General features: G+C 46.0%; 1 protein-coding gene across 21 annotated transcripts in view; it reads left to right on the forward strand.

Moving 5' to 3' along the window:
* TCF4 (transcription factor 4) overlaps positions 1–21,530 on the forward strand; it is a 224,452-nt gene that overhangs the window by 129,217 nt on the left and 73,705 nt on the right. For 15 of the 21 annotated variants that reach the window (XM_051642456.1, XM_051642454.1, XM_051642466.1 and 12 more), the window contains 3 exons: positions 4,664–4,723; positions 6,941–7,070; positions 7,526–7,575. The exons of 2 other annotated variants lie outside the window; for them this stretch is intronic. In XM_051642456.1, coding sequence (XP_051498416.1) covers positions 4,664–4,723; positions 6,941–7,070; positions 7,526–7,575 — 240 coding nt within the window. Of the gene's footprint in view, positions 1–4,663; positions 4,724–5,967; positions 6,047–6,940; positions 7,071–7,525; positions 7,576–21,530 lie in introns of those variants that run through there. 4 more of the 21 variants (XM_051642459.1, XM_051642463.1, XM_051642477.1 and 1 more) reach the window with 2 other exon arrangements.

Below are 21,530 nucleotides of genomic sequence, written 5' to 3' on the forward strand. Positions count from 1 at the left end.
ACCAGGGCCAAACCAGAAATCCTCACTGGCCAGAGGTGGTTGAACCCCAGCTCTTTGTGCCCATGACATACTTGCTGAAACCAGTAAGTGAGCTTTGGAAGTTGTTGTGCTGGTGCTGTACTCAGTGCTCAGAAAGCACCACGGGGAAAAATGACTCCAGGAAGGTTGAAACTTAAAGAGCAATTTTAAATTATGCAGGGGAAGAGATAGTGAAAACAGAATTTTATATATATATATATATAAACCAACCTAGAGAAGTAGTACTGCTGGTGTTAATGCACAAGGGCTGGTTGAACATGAAAAATTATTTGATAATACCTGCAAGCATTTTTTAATGGAAAAGGTCAAAGTCAAAAGAGAACTGCTGAACACTGAGCACAGCTATCTGAAGTTGCTGCCCTAGAAGGCAGAAGAAATAAAACAAAAGGTTATTTGCCATCAGATAGAGAAAATACACATACTAAAATTTCTCTCACTTCACACACGTGAGGGTTCTTGGGGGGGGGGGAAGTGAAAAATTAAAGCTGAGTGAGAGAAGTTCTTTTGTTCTCTAAAAAGTCACAATTTTTCTGCAAATAATTTTAAGAATTATGGTTGGCTGAGTAGAAAAGGAAAACAGTACCTTAGCTTGAAAACACACTCAGCAAAACCCAGGGAAATTGTTTCTCTGTGTTTGCCATCAGTGGGTTGCAATTTACACTTGGCATTAGAGAGAAATACTGGACGTAAATGACACACAGAAGATTTTCCAGAGAGCTGCCAAATTTCCAAAAGCCAAAGAAAGGAGTATTTGTAGGAATTGGACAGATTATGAACAGATGCCCTGATAGTCACATGATAAGTGGAAATTTAGTTTCATAATTTGATTAAAAACAGAGGATTGAAATCACAGAAGGAAATAACCAAGAAATGATTCAGCTGTGGATGCGGCGTGACTTAGTTAACTTGACTTAAGTGAAAATTCATAAACTGAGGGGAGAGCACATCAGAGCAGCTGAAATCTGGATGATGGGATGTAATCCTGTATCCTGTGATTTTCCTGAAGGGGAGGAAAACAGGACAGTTGCAGTTAGAAATCTGTAGTATGTAAAATAAATAAATCAAAATCTGTCAAGAACTACCTCCTATTCATCTCTTGCAGCAGAGATTAGATGTGATTTCCACAAATCCAAGTTGCTTTGTTTGCAAATTTGCCACAGACCGGCTGGTGAAAAGGCTGGGGGAGATGGCTTAGGAGACACCTTCCCTTCTGCTCTTTTTCCTGGGAAAAAACCAGAATTCAGTCACTGTGAGTGAGGACTCTGAGGGGCCACAACCTCCCTGACCTCCTTTCCCAGCCCACGAGGGAGCCGTGGGCGCTGGAGCAGAGGGAACAATGGAGCCAGGGAGGCCTCAGTGTCCCTGAAGCCAGTGGACAAGGTGTGATCTTCAAAAGCATCAAGAGTTTTACTTCAAAAAAATGCTGTGACATCATGAAAAAGAGCAGGGCTGTGGTTTGGGGTTTTTTTTTTTTTGCTGATGAAGCGCAGCGAGTTCTCATCAGACACGTGAGATTTACTGGGGAAAAAAAAAAAGGTTTGCTTTTAAAATGCTCCATTTGGGGCAAGCTGGTCAAGTTGGGATCAACACCTGTGAGCGTGTGGATGCAGGAATGGGCTGGCCCAGAGCTGGGGGGGACCCAGCACCCTCAGCCACTTTGTCACCAGGGGGGTGGATGTCCCCACCACGTTGTCAGCTGGGCGCAGGGACTGAGGGCACAATGCCACCCCGGCTGCCTCCCCCTGCTTTGCTGGCCGTGCTTGCAGACACCTGGGACCTGGGTGGTCTCAGCCTTCAGCCCCACTCCTCACCCTCTCCCCTGCAGAGGGATGAAGCCCCGTGCTGCAGCGGGTGGGAGGGAGCCAGGAGCATCCTGCCTGGCACCACGGCCCTTTGCCTCCCGTCCCAGCTCCTGCTGCTTCTCCCAGCTCCCTTGGGCAAGTGTTCAGGCAAGGACCTTCCTCTGGGTTCCTCTGTTCCTCCTGCCTGCAACATTCCCGGGATGTTCTGCTCGGTACTGGATCGCAGCGTCAAAAAAAAAAAAAAAAAAAAAAGGAATTAATCCAGGTTGCCTGCAAAAAAAAAAAAAAGAAAAAAGGCCTTTTCTGGGGTGTTTTTCCCTGGTGGGTGTTTCAGAGTCTTTCAGGTCACAGGCCCTGCGCCTTTAATCTGAATTAAGGTTCCCTCAGGACAGCAGGGAGCCTCCCTGGTGCTGTAACCTCACCTGTTTCTGTTGCAAAGGAAAAGGAAATGAGCCATTGGGAAATTTGTATCAGTCGGAGTCATTGCTTGGTCAATTTGTAGCCATTTGTATCCTTTGGTTAATTTGTGTCGATTTCTATCTTTTTGTAAAGTATCGGGGCTTCTGTTTTTGTGAAGTTGTATCACCCTGTGTCATTTTTGCCAATCTGTGTCAGTTTGTATCCTTTTGTATTTCCTGCCTCTTGGGGCTGAAAACAAATACTGAGGTGAAATGCACAGGGTTGTCCTTGGAAAAGCCCGAACTTCAAAACCCGCCTGGACGCCTTCCTGTGTGATGTGCTCTAGGTGACCCTGCTCTGGCAGGGGGGTTGGACTAGATGATCTTTCGAGGTCCCTTCCAACCCCTAGGATTCTATGATTCTATGATTCTATGATTCAGCTTTGCAGTGGGAGCAGCATTTCCTTCTTTTCTTTTCTTTTCTTTTCTTTTCTTTTCTTTTCTTTTCTTTTCTTTTCTTTTCTTTTCTTTTCTTTTCTTTTCTTTTCTTTTCTTTTCTTTTCTTTTCTTTCTTTCTTTCTTTCTTTCTTTCTCTCTTTCTTTCTCTCTTTCTCTCTTTCTCTCTTTCTCTCTTTCTTTCTCTCTTTCTCTCTTTCTCTCTTTCTCTCTTTCTCTCTTTCTCTCTCTCTTTCTCTCTTTCTCTCTTTTTCTCTTTCTTTCTCTTTCTTTCTTTCTTTCTTTCTTTCTTTCTTTCTTTCTTTCTTTCTTTCTTTCTTTCTTTCTTTCTTTCTTTCTTTCTTTCTTTCTTTCTTTCTTTTCTTTCTCTCTTTCTCTCTTTCTTTCTTTCTTTCTCTCTCTTTTTTCCTTCCTTCCTTCCTTCCTTCCTTCCTTCCTTCCTTCCTTCCTTCCTTCCTTCCTTCCTTCCTTCCTTCCTTCCTTCCTTCCTTCCTTCCTTCCTTCCTTCCTTCCTTCCTTCCTTCCTTCCTTCCTTCCTTCCTTCCTTCCTTCCTTCCTTCCTTTCCTTCCTTCCTTCCTTTCCTTCCTTTCCTTCCTTCCTTTCCTTCCTTTCTTTCCTTTCTCTCTTTCCTTTCTTTCTTTCCAGGAGGGGTAATATATCCGTATGGATCTTGCTCCCTGGTAGCACGTGGATATTTTCACCCTCCCCAGCTTTAATTCTTTGTCTGGTTCTTCCCGTGTTGGATTCACTAGTGAGTGACTTCACAAATTGCCAGCAGGGCTGCGTGGAGCGAGAGCCCCACGATGGATCACAAAACGCAGCTGCCTGGCTCAATGGGAAGATGGATTTTGCTCTCTTGCTGGTGTTTTGTTTGTTGTGTTTTGTTTTGTTTTTTTTTTCTTCTGCAGTTATTTCTTATCTCAACCTCTTCAGGTTCAACTGGCAAATGGAATATATTCTTAAGTTGGGGTGTGATGAGACAGGTGGGCTGCAGGAGTGCAGTGCGTGTAACGCAGGGATGGTGCTGCGTGTGGATGAGCCGCAGGATGTGCAGGTTCCTGTGTCCTGCCTGCCCCCCAGGACAGCCAGGCCTAGATGCACCTTAGACCCCGGGTTAAAGGCTGGAGGGGTGTGTAAGGAATGTCACTCCGGGCTTTTGAGCTCCTTGGTTCTTAGGGGTAAATATTAACTGGGATGCCTCATAACTCCCTGCGTTTCTCCAATCTGAGCGGGAGCAAAGGCAGCGTAATCAGTGGCGTTGGGGTTGGTAAATGTTTTATCTCTCACTCTGTTGCAGGCCATTAGCAGGGTGACATGTAGTAATAAATGCCCATTGTTCCTTTTACAAGCAGCTCACAATAACTACAGGTATATTTTTACCTTAGTTTTCCTCCCCCCGAGTGCTGGGTGAGGTCCCTTTGATGTCCCTGTCCCTTAGAGGACAAAGGAAGGGGCTTTGCTGTGCTTTGGGTGATGGGTGTGGGGGTTCATTTTCTTTAAGAGAGTGGAGAAATAAAGTCTGTGACAGTTAGGAAAAATTTTAAGATGTGGTTTAAAGAAAAAAAAAAAAGAATTAATCTGGGTTGTAGAAAACAGCAATAACGTAGCACTTGGATTTAATGTGTTGGTGGTGAGAGCTGGAGCATTAATTAGGAGCAGACTTTGCAGCCAAGGCACCCATGGGTGCAGGGACACCTCCTTCCGGGTGGGAGCTCCAGCAGGGATGGAGCCCAAGGGGTCACAAACCTCATGGTCAGCTCTTCTAAGTGGAAACCCTCAGGCAGGCAATGCCAAATGTGACCCTGACCCCTACCTGTTGGGTGAAGAGGGGTTAGAAAGTGCAACTGGTGGCAAAGAGACACGTTCAGGCACCTGCTGAACAAAAGGTGTCCAGCCTCAAAGACTGTTGCATGTGTTTCCTTCTCATTTAATAACCCAAGTTTGGGATTTTTTTTTTTTTCCTGTAGAAACCTCTGCAGCTCTTTATAGAGAAAAATGTTTGGATGAGAAAACAAAAACAACATAGGGTATGTGTATGTTTTCTGCTCCTAAAGTGAAGCTTGTTTAATCTAAAATAGTTTGCAAACGCTGTCTTCTATACGTTTTGGGGTGGGTTTTTTTTCAAGTCAGATGAAATGGAGTAGGCTGGGTGTAGGAATTCATACAGCTGATGGCTCCAAGTCTTTCAGACTCCCCGACATATGGATCAAGCAGGCACAGATTTAGCAGGTCTGTCTTTATGTTAAAACGTATACGTGATAAAAATATATGACTGGAGGTAATTTCTGTGGTTAGTGCCGTTTCATTCTGAAATGCTCCAAGACGTGCCATAAAATCCCTTTTTTTTTTTTTTTTTTTTTTTTTTTTTGCAGGGAATAGTCACAAGGAACCCTGAACCTTTTTTTTTTCTTTTTTCTTTTTTTTTTAATAATTCCACCAGGTTTTGGTATGGGTTGTTTTTTTTTTGCGTGCATTTTTCTGCCATCGCGTGAGAGCCTTGCAACCATTTGTGCAGGTGTTGTTTATTAAAAGTCATCGTCACTGCAGGTGTATTTTAGACATTAGCTGAAGGTAAAGATATTGGCAGCAAGTGCCTGGCTGTGTCTGTCTGTCTGTCTGTCCTGCTCCACGGGGTCTGCAAAGGCAGATGTGAGGCTGGCACCAAGAAGGGCTTTCAGCCCCCATCACTCCCATTTGTCCATCCCTGGGGAAAGGAGGAAAAACCAAAACCGAAACAACAAAAGAAAAGAGAGGAATATAGTTTTGTCGAATCAAAAGTTATCTTGCCGTGTTTTTCGCAGAATAAGCCCAGGCAAAGGGTGTTTTAATTTCTGATTTTCCAGCTCGTGGGTCATATTTGACCAACTGCTTTCGGCAGAAGACACGCCACTTTGTTGAGCTATTTAGGACTCAAAAAGACTGTCTTAATTTCAAACAAGGAGCCTTTGTTTTAGTTGGTGACTGCCTTGTGAAATTTTTCAGTTCTCAGCGGGTTAACCAGGGAACAGGGGCAGAGTCATAATTGGCCTATTTAGAGTATTTTGCATGTGAATAGTGTGTTAGTGAAGCATTACTAAGTCTGTTGTGAGTGACATGGTGATTAGAATTTAGATTAGGGAAAACACATTCTGTACTTTATCAAGTACAGTAATTAGTTCAGTCAGTAAAAGTTGATTACAAGTAACGATAAAGTTAGATTTTTGGTACTTAATTTTAAAATTTCTTTATTAAATGGTAAATTTGTTCTTAATATAAATGGTGGAATCTACACCTGTTTTATTGCCTATCAGAATAATTAAAAGAACAATGTGTTCAATGCAGAGTATAATCAGGGGATTTGTATATTATGGGTAAGTTTGAACGTAGTTTATAGCAAATAGAACATTACTCAGGAAATTGTTCTTCTGTCGTAGTCTCTTAAAGATCTTTCCTTTTTCTTCTGGCGGGGGTCAGCAAATGTTTCCTGCTCTTCCAGGGGAACCACAGTCCTTTGGTGGCCGAGAAAATGTTGCGTTTGCTGGGATGCATCTTGTTAGTTAATGGGACAGGCATAAAATGGATATATTGAGAGTCCTCTGCTGCTGCTGCTGCTGTACAAAAGCGTTAATTGTTTGGGGGGTTCTGAGGTGCTGCTTTTTCTTTTTTTTTTTTTTTTATTCCCCGCTAGCCTTGCAAAAATTATTAATAATGTATCATTTCATTTTCACATGGAATCCCATCTTCCACGCAGCCTGCTGTGTGGATTTTTGTCTTGCAAAACCTGAGATGTTTCCTTCACAGATACGGATTTTTCCTCGCCCGGGGAGAGACAATGAGGCTGTTTCATGCACATTGAACCAACCGCTCCCTCAACAGCAGCAACTGTCTTTAAGTTTTATCCTTGTGAAATCTGTGCACTTAACTGTCTTGCTTGCAGTGGAGAAACTGCACCTTCAAATATATTAACAGAGCTCCAAAAGTTTTTAAAACACTGATTGCATTTGAATAAGTAGGCAAGAAGTCTCCTTTAAATGTAACCCATCTTATTTTAAATTAACTACTCTGTGTTCTCCTGGTAAAGGAAAAGATGCTCAACTGGGAATTTTTGTGATGTCTCCTTTAAAAATTGGGTTCTTGTTTCCGTGTTTGAGTTGCTCATGAAGGTTTCTTTACTGTGATATTTTTAGGGATGAGAAATAGCTAATGATGAGGACAGTCAGCTTTAACATACCCATGCACACACGTATGTATTTTTAATCTTTTAGCAAAGTCTCCTTGGAGGTGACATGGATATTGGCAACCCAGGAGCGCTCTCCCCCACTAAGCCTGGCTCCCAGTACTATCAGTATTCTAGCAATAACCCCCGGCGGAGGCCTCTCCACAGCACCTCTATGGGTGAGTGACTTTGTGTTCAACCTTTGTTGTGGGGCTTTTTTTTTTTTCCCCCCCCATTTCAACAAATAATTGGGAGTTTTGTCCTGTTTAGCGATACTTGGAAATAAATACAATAAGTGGCGGCGCGGGCGCGCACGCCGCCCCGGCTCTCCGAGGGGTTTATTTATCAGTGCCTGGGTGCTCCTCTGTGTGGAGGAGCCTTAAGAAAATTGCTTTTTCAAGGCAAATCCCTGTAAGGAGAAAGCAAAAGCTCTAACACTCGAGCCCTAAATAGGATCAGTTTTCCAGCATTTCGCTGTCGGACTTCAAGGTGGTGGCACTCGCTCGGTGTGACCCAAACTGCTGCAAGGCTGCCGAGAGACAGCAGCAGCTGGGGCTGTAGAAAATCTGAAGGGGGGGAGGACATAATAAAAAAGAGCCTGTCTAATGAAGACACCATTTTGTCTTTTTTTCAGAAGTACAAACAAAGAAAGTTCGAAAAGTTCCTCCAGGTTTGCCATCTTCAGTAAGTACCGCTCGTCTGCTCGCTCGCTTGCGCGCGGTGGCTTTGTTAGGTTACAGGCAGATAGAGGCAAGCGAGCCCCCGGGCTCGCAGGGTGCCTGGCGCTGAAGGACAAGGTAAGGAGAGGTAGGAAATGTCCTCGTTTGTCCCAGCTGGAAGATGTTTAGTGTTGCTGACGTGGGGCTGCAGCGGCGGGCGCCGAAGAGCCGGTGTGGGCAGCGGGCACCTGCGCGGGGCCAGCCGCTCCCGCGGGCCGCGTGGTGGGGCCGGTGGGCTCGATATGTTCCAAAAGAGATGTGTGGAGGGGCTTGCTGAGACAGTTCCAGGGGTCTCTCCCTGGGATGAGGGGCAAACACCTTCCTTTTCCCGCGAGGATCCGAGCTGGGCTACCTGCAGGAGAAGCTGGCTGGGGGACAGCAGGTGCCAACCGCTGGCATCCAGCTGCTGCCGGAGGCATTGTGGGTTGCTCCACGGTAATGACCAAGCTGGTAATTACTCAGGGTCTGCCCCAATATTTTGAAGACTATCCCTGATATCACTTTGTCAGGAGGGTTACGGGTGCCATCCAGCTACCCCGGGCACGGTTCTCCGTGTTGATGGTGACATTTTGGCACCGTGCAGGCAGAAGTTGGAGTTTCTCTTTGGTTCGGTGGAGCCCTTTGTTTCAGGATCCAAATGATTGTTCTGTTAGTTTTCGTTGTCTCATCCTTGTGGAAAAACTTGGTGGGTTGTTTTTTTTTTCTTCCTGAAAAAACTGTAGTAAGGTACAGTACGTCTTTCGAGAGGGTTTATTTTTAAATCCATTAAAAATAGTGGGTTTAAAAGATGTGAACCAACATTTCAGTAAGTACAGCACAAAGAGTAGTACGGCTAACGCTGCATTTTATTCTAGTATTTTTATTCTAATTCTTTCTCCACCGTTACTTTAAAAATACCCATTTTTGCTGCTGGGATCTGCAAACAGAAACCAAGCCACTCCAGAGGGGAGAGCTTCCCTTTCATACCTGATAAGTCTATTTGTTTTATCTCTAAATCTGGTTATTAGGAGGAGCGGAGTGGCAATCAATCTTGCGGAATATATAACAAATTGGCGTGTTAATCTCAGACGGGGTTTATGTTTTTCCCATAAATCCACATAAATTTGCAGTTTGCAAACCAGCATCCTTTGAAGGCTTCAGTTATTGTGGTGACTGTGCTAAACAAGTAGTTTCATTACTGGTCACTTTCTAAATAAGACAATTTTAATCTGAAAGAGGAAACAGCATGTGAACGTCCTAATTCAATCGCTCGGATTATTGTAATCTTTAGAATGTTAAACAAAGACAAACGTAAATCTTTTGCTAAGTTGCTGAAACATGGAAATTCTCAAACGCCAGTTTCCAGGCAAGTAATAATACTGTATTTTTTTAATTAAAAATAAGCTCCCGCACGTGTATTTTAAATGGGTTTCACTGTGTGTTTTTTGGGCTTGGATTTTATTGCCCTCCTTTACAGCAATAGCTAATATCCTCCCCAAAGCTTTTTATGAGAACTCTTGTGCTCGCAGTCCGAGGTGGATTGAATTTGGATGAAACTTTAGCTTTTACTAGTTTTCCTGACAACTTGGTGTGCTCTGTCCCTGCCAGCTGGGAGGCGAGGCTGGGGGTGCCAGGCAGCGGAGCCGGGCGCATCCCTGTGCCGCAGCCTCCCGCCTCAGGAATTGTGCTGGGGTTTTGTTTAGCCATTTGCAAGGAAAAAAACAAAACAGCCAAGAACCCACAACAACAAAAAATAACCGACCCCAAACCTGCAGGTTTTTTTTTTCCTTTTAAATAGGGCTTTGTAGAGAGGTGACCATCTCGGGATGTTTCCAGGGATATTTTAGCATCCTGGTTATGAAAGAGGCTTTCGGTGCGATGGTACCTGCCAGGGGAAGAGTGGCCACATTCCCTTTGGAAATGTCAGCGTGTGGGGATTTCTAACCCCTGCAAAAGTTTTCTTGTGGATTGCTTCTTGCTTGGAAAGAATGAAAGGCCATTTGTGTTGGTGGCAGATTAGTCTCAAATGTGTGCTTCCTTGGATTTTCTGTGAATACAATTGTTGTACGGAATGGAAATACTCCTGCAGCTCAGCACTCTCCCTGTTTGAACAGGGGTTTTGTTTTTAAGTCAAATTATCTCAAAGGAGAATATGCACTATAAATACTTCAAATTATTTTAATGAGCTGTGCAATTTATTAGGAAATAAAATAGAAAAAGGCATTCCTGAATATTTTAACTACCCATTCCTCTGTCTTCCAAGAATAAGTAAATTAAAATACAAGTCCAGTAATATGGGTGCAAGAACCCTCTGGCTCTGAAGGAGAGAAAGCCTTTTTTGAGGTGAACACACAGGTATGTGGGGCTCCTTGTCTCCACATAGCATGAGTCACACATTTCATTTGAAATTTAGAAAAGGCACCTGTGTGTCTCAAACAGAACAAGTATTTTATAAAAGGTCACGTTATATTTAGGTTCTAGATTGTGTCACGCTGAACTGCCAGGATTTATGAGGCTGAATGAAGTGTATGCATTTATCAATTGACTAACTAGATTATAATATACTTAGTTGATAGGGTGGAAATACTGCTGGATTTCCCTTAAAATATGTATATTAACTTGTTCTCCATGTGATTTATGTAGTGGATATGGAGATTAGTGCAGCAGCGTTTGTGAAAGCAGTTATTGTTGATTAATACATAAGTAGTCTTATAAAAATTTCAATGATAGATGGTAATAAATATGTTGTATCAGCTCCCCGTTATTATAAGAAATGGCTATGAGTTTGGAAAATAAAGTAAATTAAATGGTGGAAACAATCAGTGTAGAAAATAATGAGGATTTGAACTAAATTTGGCTTCGGGAAGGTGAGGGTGCAGTGGGTGGAGGGTGCAGCCCAGGCCAGGCTGTGACCATCCTGCCTGTGCTGGACTCCTGTGGCCAGTCTCAGCCACAGCTCGTCACAGCAGTTACAGACTGGAGACAGGCCTGGAGCTGAGCTGAAACCAAAAGGCTGAACTCCAGAAGCTTGGTCTGAATGAAGACGTGAGTTGGAGGTGGCTGTGACCCCCACCAAGGTGAGCCATTCCCTGGTGCCCTGGTGGCTGCCCCACCACTGTGAGGGCTTGGGGAATGCTTCTGTGGGGTGTGTTGGGACTGGCTTTGCCCAGCATGCTTACAGTGTCCTTTGTGGAGCTTCTCCCATCTCTGAACTGGCAGGAGGTCTCCCTTCAGGTCTTGTACCCTGAAGGTGTCTGCACAGCCACAGCGGGACCTGCCTTTGCAGGCAGTGGGATGTGGGGGACGGGTCCCCCCAGCTCTGCCTGCTCCTTGGGCACACACCATCCCTCTGTCCTGGGCTTCTGCCCGTGAAGTAACACAGCCTGACGTGCTTCCTTGGACTTACAGACTCTATCCAGTCTCTTTGGGGCGAGGGGTTTCACTGGGACCATTTCCTGATGGACCTTTCCGCCTTAAGCTCTGCCCTGCCACGAGCGGTGCTGAGAGGGTCAGGGAGTTCTGGGTTGAAGTGGCTGAAGATGAGATATGGGCAGGAGCATATTGGCAAAAACAAGGGGTTTCTGTTAAAACTTGTTTTTTCTTGTTGAGTCCCCAAACAATGTTACCAAGCTCTGACACGGTAACATTTTGTACCCTTCGTGGACTTGGCAGTGCTGGGTTAACAGTTGGACTTGATGGTCTTTAAGGTCTTTTCCAACCAAAACGATTCTCTGATTCTATAATGTTCTTCACAAGTGTCAGATGCTGCTGTCATCTCACATGGTGCAATCCAGGTGGCTCCTCTCTGCAACCACCTCCTCACCCTTCACTTCATCCTAAGCCTTTGCTGTTCTTTTAGCTTTAAGCTGAAGCCTTCATCTGTTTTAGCTGCTGATGGTTTAACCACATCTGACCTTTTACATTAAGTGTTTGCCAAGTGATGTGACATTTTCTACCTTTCTTCTCTTGACCAGTAAGACCCAGGAAGGAGCAAGCTGGGCTTGGTATGTGTTGTTGGAAGTGTCTGTGAAGGAACGGGATGTGGAATGGGAAGTCTTTGGGGGAAAAAGTGAGCAAAGAGGGAAGGACTTTGGTTGTGGATGTCATGTTTGAGTGGTGTTTTTACAGGAACTTGTATCGTCCTGACTTAAGTCCGCTCCACTGACACTGTGGCAGGGAAGTGGTGGCTGCCCAGCTGTGGATTTCCAATAGACAGGACCTGTAAGACAAAGCAATATATTGAGCATAAAAAGCTGAAAAATCACAGAAGCATAGAATCTGAGGGCGTGTGCCCAGCGCAGGCCATCTGCAGGCTCTTTGCCTCTCCAGTTACTCTTCTTTGTGGCCAAGCTTTCCAGAAGCATGACAAGACACAATCAGTGGCTCAGCTCCTGCATTTCCTCCATGGCCAGTGCTTGTTCTTTTGGTGTGATTGTCATCTGGTCAACCTGCTGTCAAGTACAGTCACTAGGGCACAATATATTCATTTTCCATCTTCATTCTCCTTGGACACTCTTCCCTTTATGACCACTCTCAAGCCTCCTGCTCCCTTAGCTCCAGGGGAAGAGTGGGTATTTACAGCTGTTTGATCCCCCATTCATGGCATGTTGTACCATGGCCTTAGAAGATGCATCTATAGGAGCTCTTGGGGAAATGGGCAACCTCCTGCTTGGGAAGGGAACCTGGGGCTGAGCTGCCTCCTCTGCCCAGGGCTTCATCTCTGCCCCAGGCTCTTACTCCACTCTTCCTTCATCAGATAGATGTGAGTGGGCTCAAGGGGAAGGAACCAGGTCTGCCCCAAGGAGCAGGGTTGCAACCACAGCCTGGATGGTTGTCAGACATAATTTTGAGTGTAGACACGGAGAGCTTCTTGCGGGGAAGATTTTACGGAGTGGGAGAAGTCAAATGTCATCTCAGTTGTGTTAAAAGAGAAGTGAGGAACTGAAAAATTAATTGATTTTGTTGACAAATCAGCAGGTAGACTCTCCCGAACCTGTTTTAATGGCGAGAGCCTCTTTCTGTCATCTGAATTGAGGTGTCCTCAGACTGGAGATGTCTGCCTGCCCTCGCTGCTGTGTGTACTCGCAGGTGCCTCCGCTCTGACCTTGCCAGCCAGACAGTTTGGAAAGGGTATGACTCAGTTGTACATCCTAAGGAAACACCTGCTTGGTTCCAAAAGGCAAGAAAAGAGAAATACTTACTGGGATGCCACCTGGAGTTTTTCCACAGCTTTCTTCTGATTTCCACAGGAGAAGCCTTGATAATTTTGCTGGGAGGTGAGGAAGCGCCGCTTGTGCTTTTTGTGCTGACTCTGCACACTTCCTACCTCAAGTGAAAAAACACAGCCCTGTGAATTTCCCTCCAAACATCCCACTTTTACAGGACTTTTCCAAAGCAGATAGGATGTCCCCATCTTTCCCTGTGCCACCTGCTCTAGCAGAAACTCAGCCAGTCTTGGGGTGCTGGTGTTGCTGCTGCCAGCATCTCCAGGGATGTTCCTCCACGCTGGACCTGTTTGGTGCTTTGGAGGTTCCTGGAGTCCAGCAGTGGGGTGGTGGGTTGTCACCCACTGGAGATCTGCTGGAGTAGCTGCCAAACAGCACTGAGGTGGTGGTGTGGCACCTGCCTGGTGGGGGATCCTGGTCAGGGGGTCTTTGAGGACCAGTGACATGGGGTGAAGTCTCCTTGGGACAGAATGGACCTTCCTGGAGATAGGCATCCAGAGGCAAAATGGGGATGAAAACTCCAGAGGTGGGTCACTGGGACCTGGCTAACAACTTGCATCAAGTGAGTGGGAGAAAGGGAGGGGCTGGGTTAAGGAGAGGAGAACAGGGACTAATATTATAATTTTATCATCATGTTTTAGGCCAATTCAGTGATGTCTGAGAGCCCACAGCAGGGAGACAAGCCCTGCACCGCACTTGCAGAAGGGTCTTATGTTTCCCTGCCTCCCAGCAGCCTGGACCTTCTCCCTGAGCCCAGCTCAGGCAGTGCTGTCCTTCCCCAGGCTCTGCCAGCCTCAGGGCTGTCACCCTCCTGTTATCTGCTTGACAAGATCCTCTTCATGCAGTGGCCCCAGGGGAAGCAGCCTGGCTAGCATCCCTCCTCGTCCTTCTGGCCAGCCATCTAAATCGTCCTGCATCATGATTTGGGGGTTTTCCATCTGAAAACTAGCACCTTATTAAACTCCTTGCAGGTTTTGGTTTGGTTTGGGTTTGCTCTTTTCTTTTTTCAGTTGTAACAAAGCTCTGCTTTTTGCTTTCAAAGTCAGTAAGCAAATTTTGGAAATGCAGCTTTAGCACCCGGTGAGTGAAGTCAAGCTAAGGAAATGACAAAATCTCCTCCACATGGGTGAGGTGATGGGTGAAAAGACCTTCTTGTGCCAACGGCCCCTGAAATCACCCCTGAAGGGCTGAGCATTCCTTTTGTAGACAGAATGCTGGGCTGCTGTGGTTTTAAAACGGATCAAAAGGTAGAGAGAAGGCAGGTGAAGGTGGCTCAGTTGTGAGTTTTAATGCAGTGCACAGGGTCTGTTCAACAGGAGAAAGCCATTGGAAAGGGATGGGCCCATATCTGTGTTTGTCTTAGGTCTTGGCCTCACATTATATTTAAAGGTCAAACCGTTACAGCAGAATTCACACTTTTCTAACCGTTTAACTATTTTGGACTGAAAAAATAGAATATAATCCGGTAGTGACTAGTTCTGGCCCATTCCGAGCAGCTGGTGAGAGAGGTGTGGGATTAGTGGGGGTTTTTTGTTTAGCTTGAGCAGAGACTCCCTCTTCAGAGCTCTGCGGGTAGTGCAGAAGGCACCGAGGCTTCAGGGGCTGGAGCTTCTGGCCAGCAAATCCAGATGATTTCTAAGAACCTGCAAACAGGGCAAAATGAGACACAGCAGACACTCAGCAGTATTTTTAAGGCAGTTCTTTTAAAATCGCTTTTTAGGCAGAGCAGCGTTTGCTCCTGGGCCACAGTAAGGATGGTGCTGGTGCCTGAGGAGCAGCAGGCTCAGGGTTTGTTCTTTGGGGTGAAACCTGCCCTGCCTGCCCACGCCTGCTGGTTTGGTTTGGTTTTTCCCCACTTGACACGCATATTTTTCTTTAAACTTGTCATCAAACAAGAGTCCCAGTAGAACAAAAGGCAAGCGGGCGATGCCAGTGGTGAGCAGGTGGAGCAGCAGCTCAGCCCCACATCTCTGCTCCCCTCTCCTCCCTTCTACAAGAATCAATCAGAAAATAGTGTTTAATTCAGGAAACAAATGGAAACATCCAGAGCCGTGTCCAGCCCTCACTCCTTTCCCTTCCGTAGCTGTGTAATCTGTAATTTGGAATTAAGCTGAGTTTCACGAGTGTAAAACTCAGCGCTTAATTTTCCTGTTTGAACTGGAGGAGAATTGTGAGGAAATGGCATTTAGAGATAAAATTCTCTGTGCAGCAATTTGATTTTGCAGCTTTTCTTTCAACATTATCTGTAGATTGTATCCGTGAGGAGCCGTGCAGCGCCGTCGGATCCCCGATTAGCACAGTTCAGCCTCTCAGATAGCAGCATTTAAATCCTATCTTGTATCAGGCCTCTCCAACGTGGTTTTAGGAGAGGATGGCTGCTGGGGCTGGGGCTTTATTGATAGCATCTCATTTGCTTGAAGTTTTTCTTCTGTCTCAGAATAGATTGGCCGGGGGGTCGGGGTGGGGAGAGCGATGCAGGGTGAGGAGGGGGGAGCAGGGCGTCGAGGCAGAAGTTATGTGTGGAAGTTTCAGATACTCCTTTATCAAGATTGATACCCTTGCACTCTGACTGGAGTGACATTCGTTAGCAGAGTCTCTCCGCTTTATCAAAGGAACATTAATTTTGGCTCTGAAGTGGTTTTTGCCTTTACACCGAAGCAGCAAATGAGCAAAAAAAAAAAAAAAAAGCGTGGCTAAAATATAGAAAAAAAAAATGCATAAAGAGCTCCAATAACTACTAACGTTGTTAAATGCATAGCAAAGCTCCCCTGACAGTTTCTTGGCACGAACTCGAGGAGGCCTACAATGGCTGGTTGTTTTTTTAATTGTTATTTTCTACCCAGTGGCACCCAGTGCCCTTGGACAGAGCCAGCGCTGGGCGCAGGGGACCCCGCTTTGCTCCCAGCAGCTTGGCCTGGTGCATTTTGCTTCCCAAAGCTTCAGCCCCATGGGCACCTCCAAGAGAGCTTGAGCTCCCCACCCAGCTCCTGCTGGGCTGTGGTCACCCACTCTCCTGCTGGGAAAACCTAGAAGGACCTGGGGAATACCCCTTTCTCCCAGCCTGGGCGGACTCACCCGTGCTCTGAGATGTTCCGTGCTCAGTTTGTGGGTGCTGTGTATTTAGTGGGTGGGGATTTCATGCATATGGGTTTAATCTCCAGTTCTGCAAAGGCACACGCAGGTGGCCTGGGTGGTCCTGAGGGTCCCCAGCTGGCCATGGGGACAGGAGGCCTCACGGACCCACAGCCCACCCACCCTATTTCAGTGGATGGCTCAGCCATGGGTGTTTTGCTGATGCCACTGTAAATAAGAGGAGGCTTGAAGGCTCCCATGTTTGCTGCTTTTCAAGCAAATCATAAGGACTTGACTATTTTAGGTGCCTCAAAGAGCCATTTGTTGGTGGCCTTTGTGTGTCACAGCATCACCTGGTGCCACAGTGAGACCCCCAAGCAGGGCAGCGTGTGTCCCCACTCAGGGGCGAGAGAGGCTTGGGGTATTTGGAGCTGGCTTTGCATCTTGCAAACACTTTGACTTGCCTTTCCAGATGAGAACATCTTTTCCCTGCTTAGTGTAAGCCACGAAGTGCCAAGAGAAAGTTAAATCCTTCGGCCCCACTCCAGTTTGGTTGAGGTGGCCCTTCCCAGTGCAGCGGGTGCTGGGCTGGGAGCAGGACCAGGAGCGGGGCAGGTGGGGGTCCAGAGCCCTCCCTTGTTGCCATTGCCACCTGGTGGAGTACAAAGGATATTGGTTTTCAGCAAAGTCCCCTTTAATTTTGGCTCTTTTATTGCAACCACACTTTGGCAATAGTGTGCGAGAGTCCTTAACCAAAAAGATCCTCTCGTTTGCTCTGCAACACCTCATTTCTCCACTCACAGTTCATTTATGATTCTGATGAGAGTGTTTTTTCAGGAAACACACATTTCACTTTTTGACCTAGGAGCATCTGTTAGAATTTTTTTTAATACTACTTTGGCATTCTGGAAGTGTTAATGTCTTTCATATCTGTTTAATGCTATTTAGGGATATTTATGATCACCTCTTGGTTACTTGGGGTAAAGTGTGTTGCAATTTTTTTCAAACAGACAGGAAAGCATTCATATGAGGAAACAGATTGCTTTAAACATGTGCTTCCTGTGACAGTAAAAAGAACAAATTAGATTTAACACTGTGTAATGAATGCATAAATGTGTACATTTAAGCTTTTAAAAGCCTTACATTCGGTTCTGGCCCAAACAAAAATCGAGAATCCCCTATCAAGGCACAACAAAGCAGATTTCAATAAGTACAACCAAGCCCCTTCCTATTTTTAATGCGATTTTGCTGCAGTTTTCCCTTCCAGTCTAGACTTTTCCCCCTTAAATGGGGTAAATGTGATCTTTGGCTGCTCTTTCCTGATCCTTAAAGTGCTCTGCAGGGGGGAATCACAACAGAAGGAAGAGCTCCCCCAACCATAGTGATGAAAATTGAGGAAGAATTGGTCATTTCTGTAATAAATGTCCCTGGGGTGGCGGCACCACGTGCAGTCCCACCCAGCAGGTGAAGCTGCTCTCGCAAGGACCCACACCAGCCCTGAGGGTCCCCCCTGGCTCCCATCCCCAGCAGGACCTGTCTCGGAGCAGATCTCCCAAGGGCTGCACCCCAGGATGGGGGTTTTCTGGCACAGCCTTGGCACCAGGGGCCAAACCAGGCGGTGGGAGCAGGAGCAGCTGATGCCAACATCTCCTCCTGGTGCTGGCCCGCAGCGCCGAGGACTTTTGGGTTTTGGAGAAGGAAAAAAAAGGAAATGGTGACCATTCAGTGGCCCAGGAAACAGCCTGGAAGTACTGCCTGTGCTTCCCTCTGTCCTTGACCTGTGCCTCATCTTCTGGCTCTGCCGGCTGCTCTGGCTTGGTCTGAGAGCTCAGAATACAATGGAACTCTCCCTGGAAATACGGCTGGAAGGGAATTCTGGCACATGAAACGCACGCCTGACCAGATACCTTCCAAATGCAAACAATGGTGTAACGTAGCCTTAATTCTTGCTCTTTGCTAGGGCTAGAAACTCTTCCGAATCCTGGCTGTAGCAATTCTCCAGGAAATATTCTACATGTCTGCTTCTTGTTTGCCTCCTTGTTTTTCTTTGAAGATGCATCTGGAGAAGAATTAAAGGCAGTTCCTGTCCGCCTTCACCCAGTGCGTTCCCTCACACCTCTTCTTCCCCATCTTTCCAGAAGATTTCTTCAACATCAAACCCACTCAGGCTGGGTTTTTGTGTCCCTGACCCTCAGAGTGTTTCCAAGGGCAGGGGGGGTGGGGAAGCAGCCCTGGGTTTGGCAGAGAGGCACCCCCAAAGGGAGCAGGGGGCGGCAGGACCAGCGGGTCGTGCCGAGCCGGGCTGGGCTTTTTTGCAGGCGGAGGGAGTTGGGTCTGGCACTCAGTTTGTTTGATAATTAGTGCACATCTCCCAAGACTTTCAGGGATTTGTGTTTAACCTTTCTGCCACCGCCTTGGAAGATCAAATGAATGCACCTTTTGTCGTTCTCTGGTATTTAAGTAAATATTTTTGATCCGTCTGCGTGCAACAGGTTTCCCAAGATTTAAACTCTGCCGCAGGTTTCCCAAAAACTTCCTTTTTTCCTTACATTTTAAATGTTCTGTTTGTGCAAAATTTTGAGAATCACCATAAGGGCTTCTTTGCATTTTTAATTTAGTAACTAACATATGAATAAATTTGCATATTAATTAGTTGCAGATTAAATCATGCATACATAATTGCCTCCTTACTGTGTTTAATGTTTGTCAAAATCTCCAGCCTGGTTTGATGGATGTCGTATGAAAGATTACAATTTGATGTACCCTTGGAAGTATTTACACCAATAATGCAAGATTCTTAATAGCAGAATTCTCTGGTTATATACAGTTTCTAATAAACATGTAAGATAGGTGCATGTCCCTTTTGACTAGATTTTTTTTTTTTTTTTCCCTTGCACCAAGTCATTTACTATTCATAATCATTAATGCATCTCCTAATTATACAGCATATGTCTGTTAACCCCTTCCTTGCCAGTCGTGGGGCTGCAGAGCCTGCATTTTTCATACAACTTGTGTTATTTTGAGAGCCTATTCCTCAACTGCTTTGCCCCTGACACAAGCCATCCCTCCTGATTTCCCTCGCTGGTGGTATTTGGAGGAAGAGTTTAAAATGCAAGGGACATTTTGTGGTTTATTAGTGAGGCTGAAGCTGCACTTAATTGATGGCTGAAGGCTTCTCTGCTGTGGCTACTGCAGTAAATAACCAAGGACGTTCCAAGTGCAAAAATAATACCTACCAAAATTAGCACTAATGTAGAGCTGAGATCAGCCTAAAATCAGGCAGGGGGTGGGCAAGGAAGGTAGGGGCAGTGGTGGTGGCTGGGTGAGGTGGTGGCAGTGGCTGGGGCTGCTGGGAGGGACAGCATCACTCCTGCCCCTGGCTCCAGGCTTCACACTGCCGTGGGAATTCATGGGGATTGTCACTTTGCCTTCCCACCCTGCTTGGGTGGCACCTGGGTGCCATTGCCAGCCTCCAGAGAGAGGTTAGAAACCTGGACTCGGGTTCCTGAGATGCAACCTCACAAAACCCAGCAGGCTCTGGGGGGCATGGAAATGGTGGGCGTTTGCCTCTTGGTGCTTTCTGGACTTGTAGCTCTGCTCTGATCACACTTTCAGGTTTTGTCCACAGCTCTGGGGGCCTGAAGCTGCTGTTTTAAATGAAATCCCCATTTTTAATGGAATTACAGAATTTTGGGAGCTGATGCTTTAGAAAAAAAGCAACCCTCAAAAGCACAGGAAATACTGCAAGTCTCCTGATAAAATCCCAGGAGTTGGCTACAGAGGATTTATCAGGAAGCCGTTGATTTCCTTTTTGTTTTGGCCATACATTAACTGCTTCTCAAGGAAAAGCAGTTTCAGAGGACCTCCAAATAACCAGAATTTCTTACAGGAGTTGGCACTAACCTGTGTCAGGCATGTAAGTGTGAGTTTGAGCAGTCATGGGGAACATGGTTCAGCGTTAGGAAGTTGCACCCCAAGCTTGCTGCCTACCTGAGAGAGAGTTTTGGGGCAAGTGGCTTCGTCTCTGGGTGCCTTTTTTTTTTTTGGCAGCCTTTGTTCATCCAGGCTGTAACCCCTGCAGGTCAGGCTCCAGCTCAGCACAGTGCCTGTGCATCACAGGGCGGCTTCTACGTATGGCTGGGGTGGGAAAATAGGTGTTTTAATACAGCATCTGGATTTGTGTAATTAAAAAAGTGCTTTTGGAGTAGTCATTAGGGTTGCTGAAAGGAAAAGTTCATGGGAAAGTGTAAGCGTGTCATTTCAGTGAGAGGTTTCTTCTGTCGTATCTGTCTGTTTACAGTTGGTCTGCTGTGTGTTTTAGGCACATGAGTTTGTATATCAATAAAAAATGTGAGGATTTGATTTAACAGAAATACCCAGTGAAACCACTGCCTGGCCCTAATTACCAAATCAGAAGCTTGGTGTCAGCAGAGCCAGCAGCCTGACATCTTCAGCCCAACCAGCCGGGTTGCAAGATCCGTTTCAGCACATTCTTCACTGTGGAAAGCCCAGTGAAATCAAAGCTACAAACACCCTTTTCTCCTGAAGGATTTTATGTAGTAAAAATAAACCATCGTGGAACCAGTGCCTGAAGACCTCCCAGACTTATTCTCTAATCACAGAAGAACATAAACTGCTTAACACTTACCACTAATTATCCTCCCGCACTGTGCGATTCCGTGTTAAACCACAAAAGAATGTTCAAATATCATTAAGGGACAAATCTACAGAGGCAAGAAAATGGTGGGGCCGGGCCAAATTCCATGCACTCGACCCTGTGCTTCCCAGATGGCACAGGCAGGAATGTCTCCAGCCAAAGTGCAGGCAATGCCCCACGCACGCAGGGCGTCCGACACAAACCCTCCCCGTGGCAGGAGTTGCTTAATTAGTGCAACTTGTGGCCTGATTTAGAGAGAAGTCACAAGTGTTCTCATTTTCTGATACAGCTACTCGGTGGCCATCGTGGAGGCACCATGTGCAGCACCCCTGGGTGCAGGAGCATGTCCCTGTGTGGGCAGCAGGCAGGAGAGGAGCGCGGGGCTCCCGTTGCACCCGCCCTCCCAGTCTGGGCAATGATCCACTGCTTTTTATCTTTCTATCTCATCTGATCCAGTTTTACTACCCAAAGGGTTAAAATCCACTCTGAAAGCTAAATTCTTCATTTTAATGGGAGAGTTGACAAATGTTGCATGGAACATCTTTTGTTTGAAGATCTCCAAGGGAAGATAGATACCCGACAGTTTCCCTCCTCCGGGCGATATTCCTGGAGAACTAGAGACAAAACCATTTGATGCAAAGAAAGGGGGAAAAAGACTGTATGAAACAAAAATGTGCACGTTGCTTATGGCCCGGTCTGGCCCAGCGGGCAGAGAGCTGGAGAAGAGAAGAGAAATGATGTGGTTTAGCAGAGGATGAGAGGTAACCATGAGTAATGAGACCCAAATAAAAGCAAAAAGCTCTGGCACAGTATCAGGTGATGCTTTCTGTGGCAGGGTGTGGATTTTTGACTCAGGCATATCTCCCATGTTTCTTAAAGTAGAGATAAACTGATAAAAAAAACAAGACTCTATGTGCTCGAGGCTGTCCCATGCTGCAGCTCTTTCACATCCAGAGCTGGGCCAGCAGGAACGGTTCGGGTGTTATA

The sequence above is a fragment of the Apus apus genome, chromosome Z (genome assembly GCF_020740795.1).
Source record: "Apus apus isolate bApuApu2 chromosome Z, bApuApu2.pri.cur, whole genome shotgun sequence".
NCBI classification, from domain to species: Eukaryota; Metazoa; Chordata; class Aves; order Apodiformes; family Apodidae; genus Apus; species Apus apus.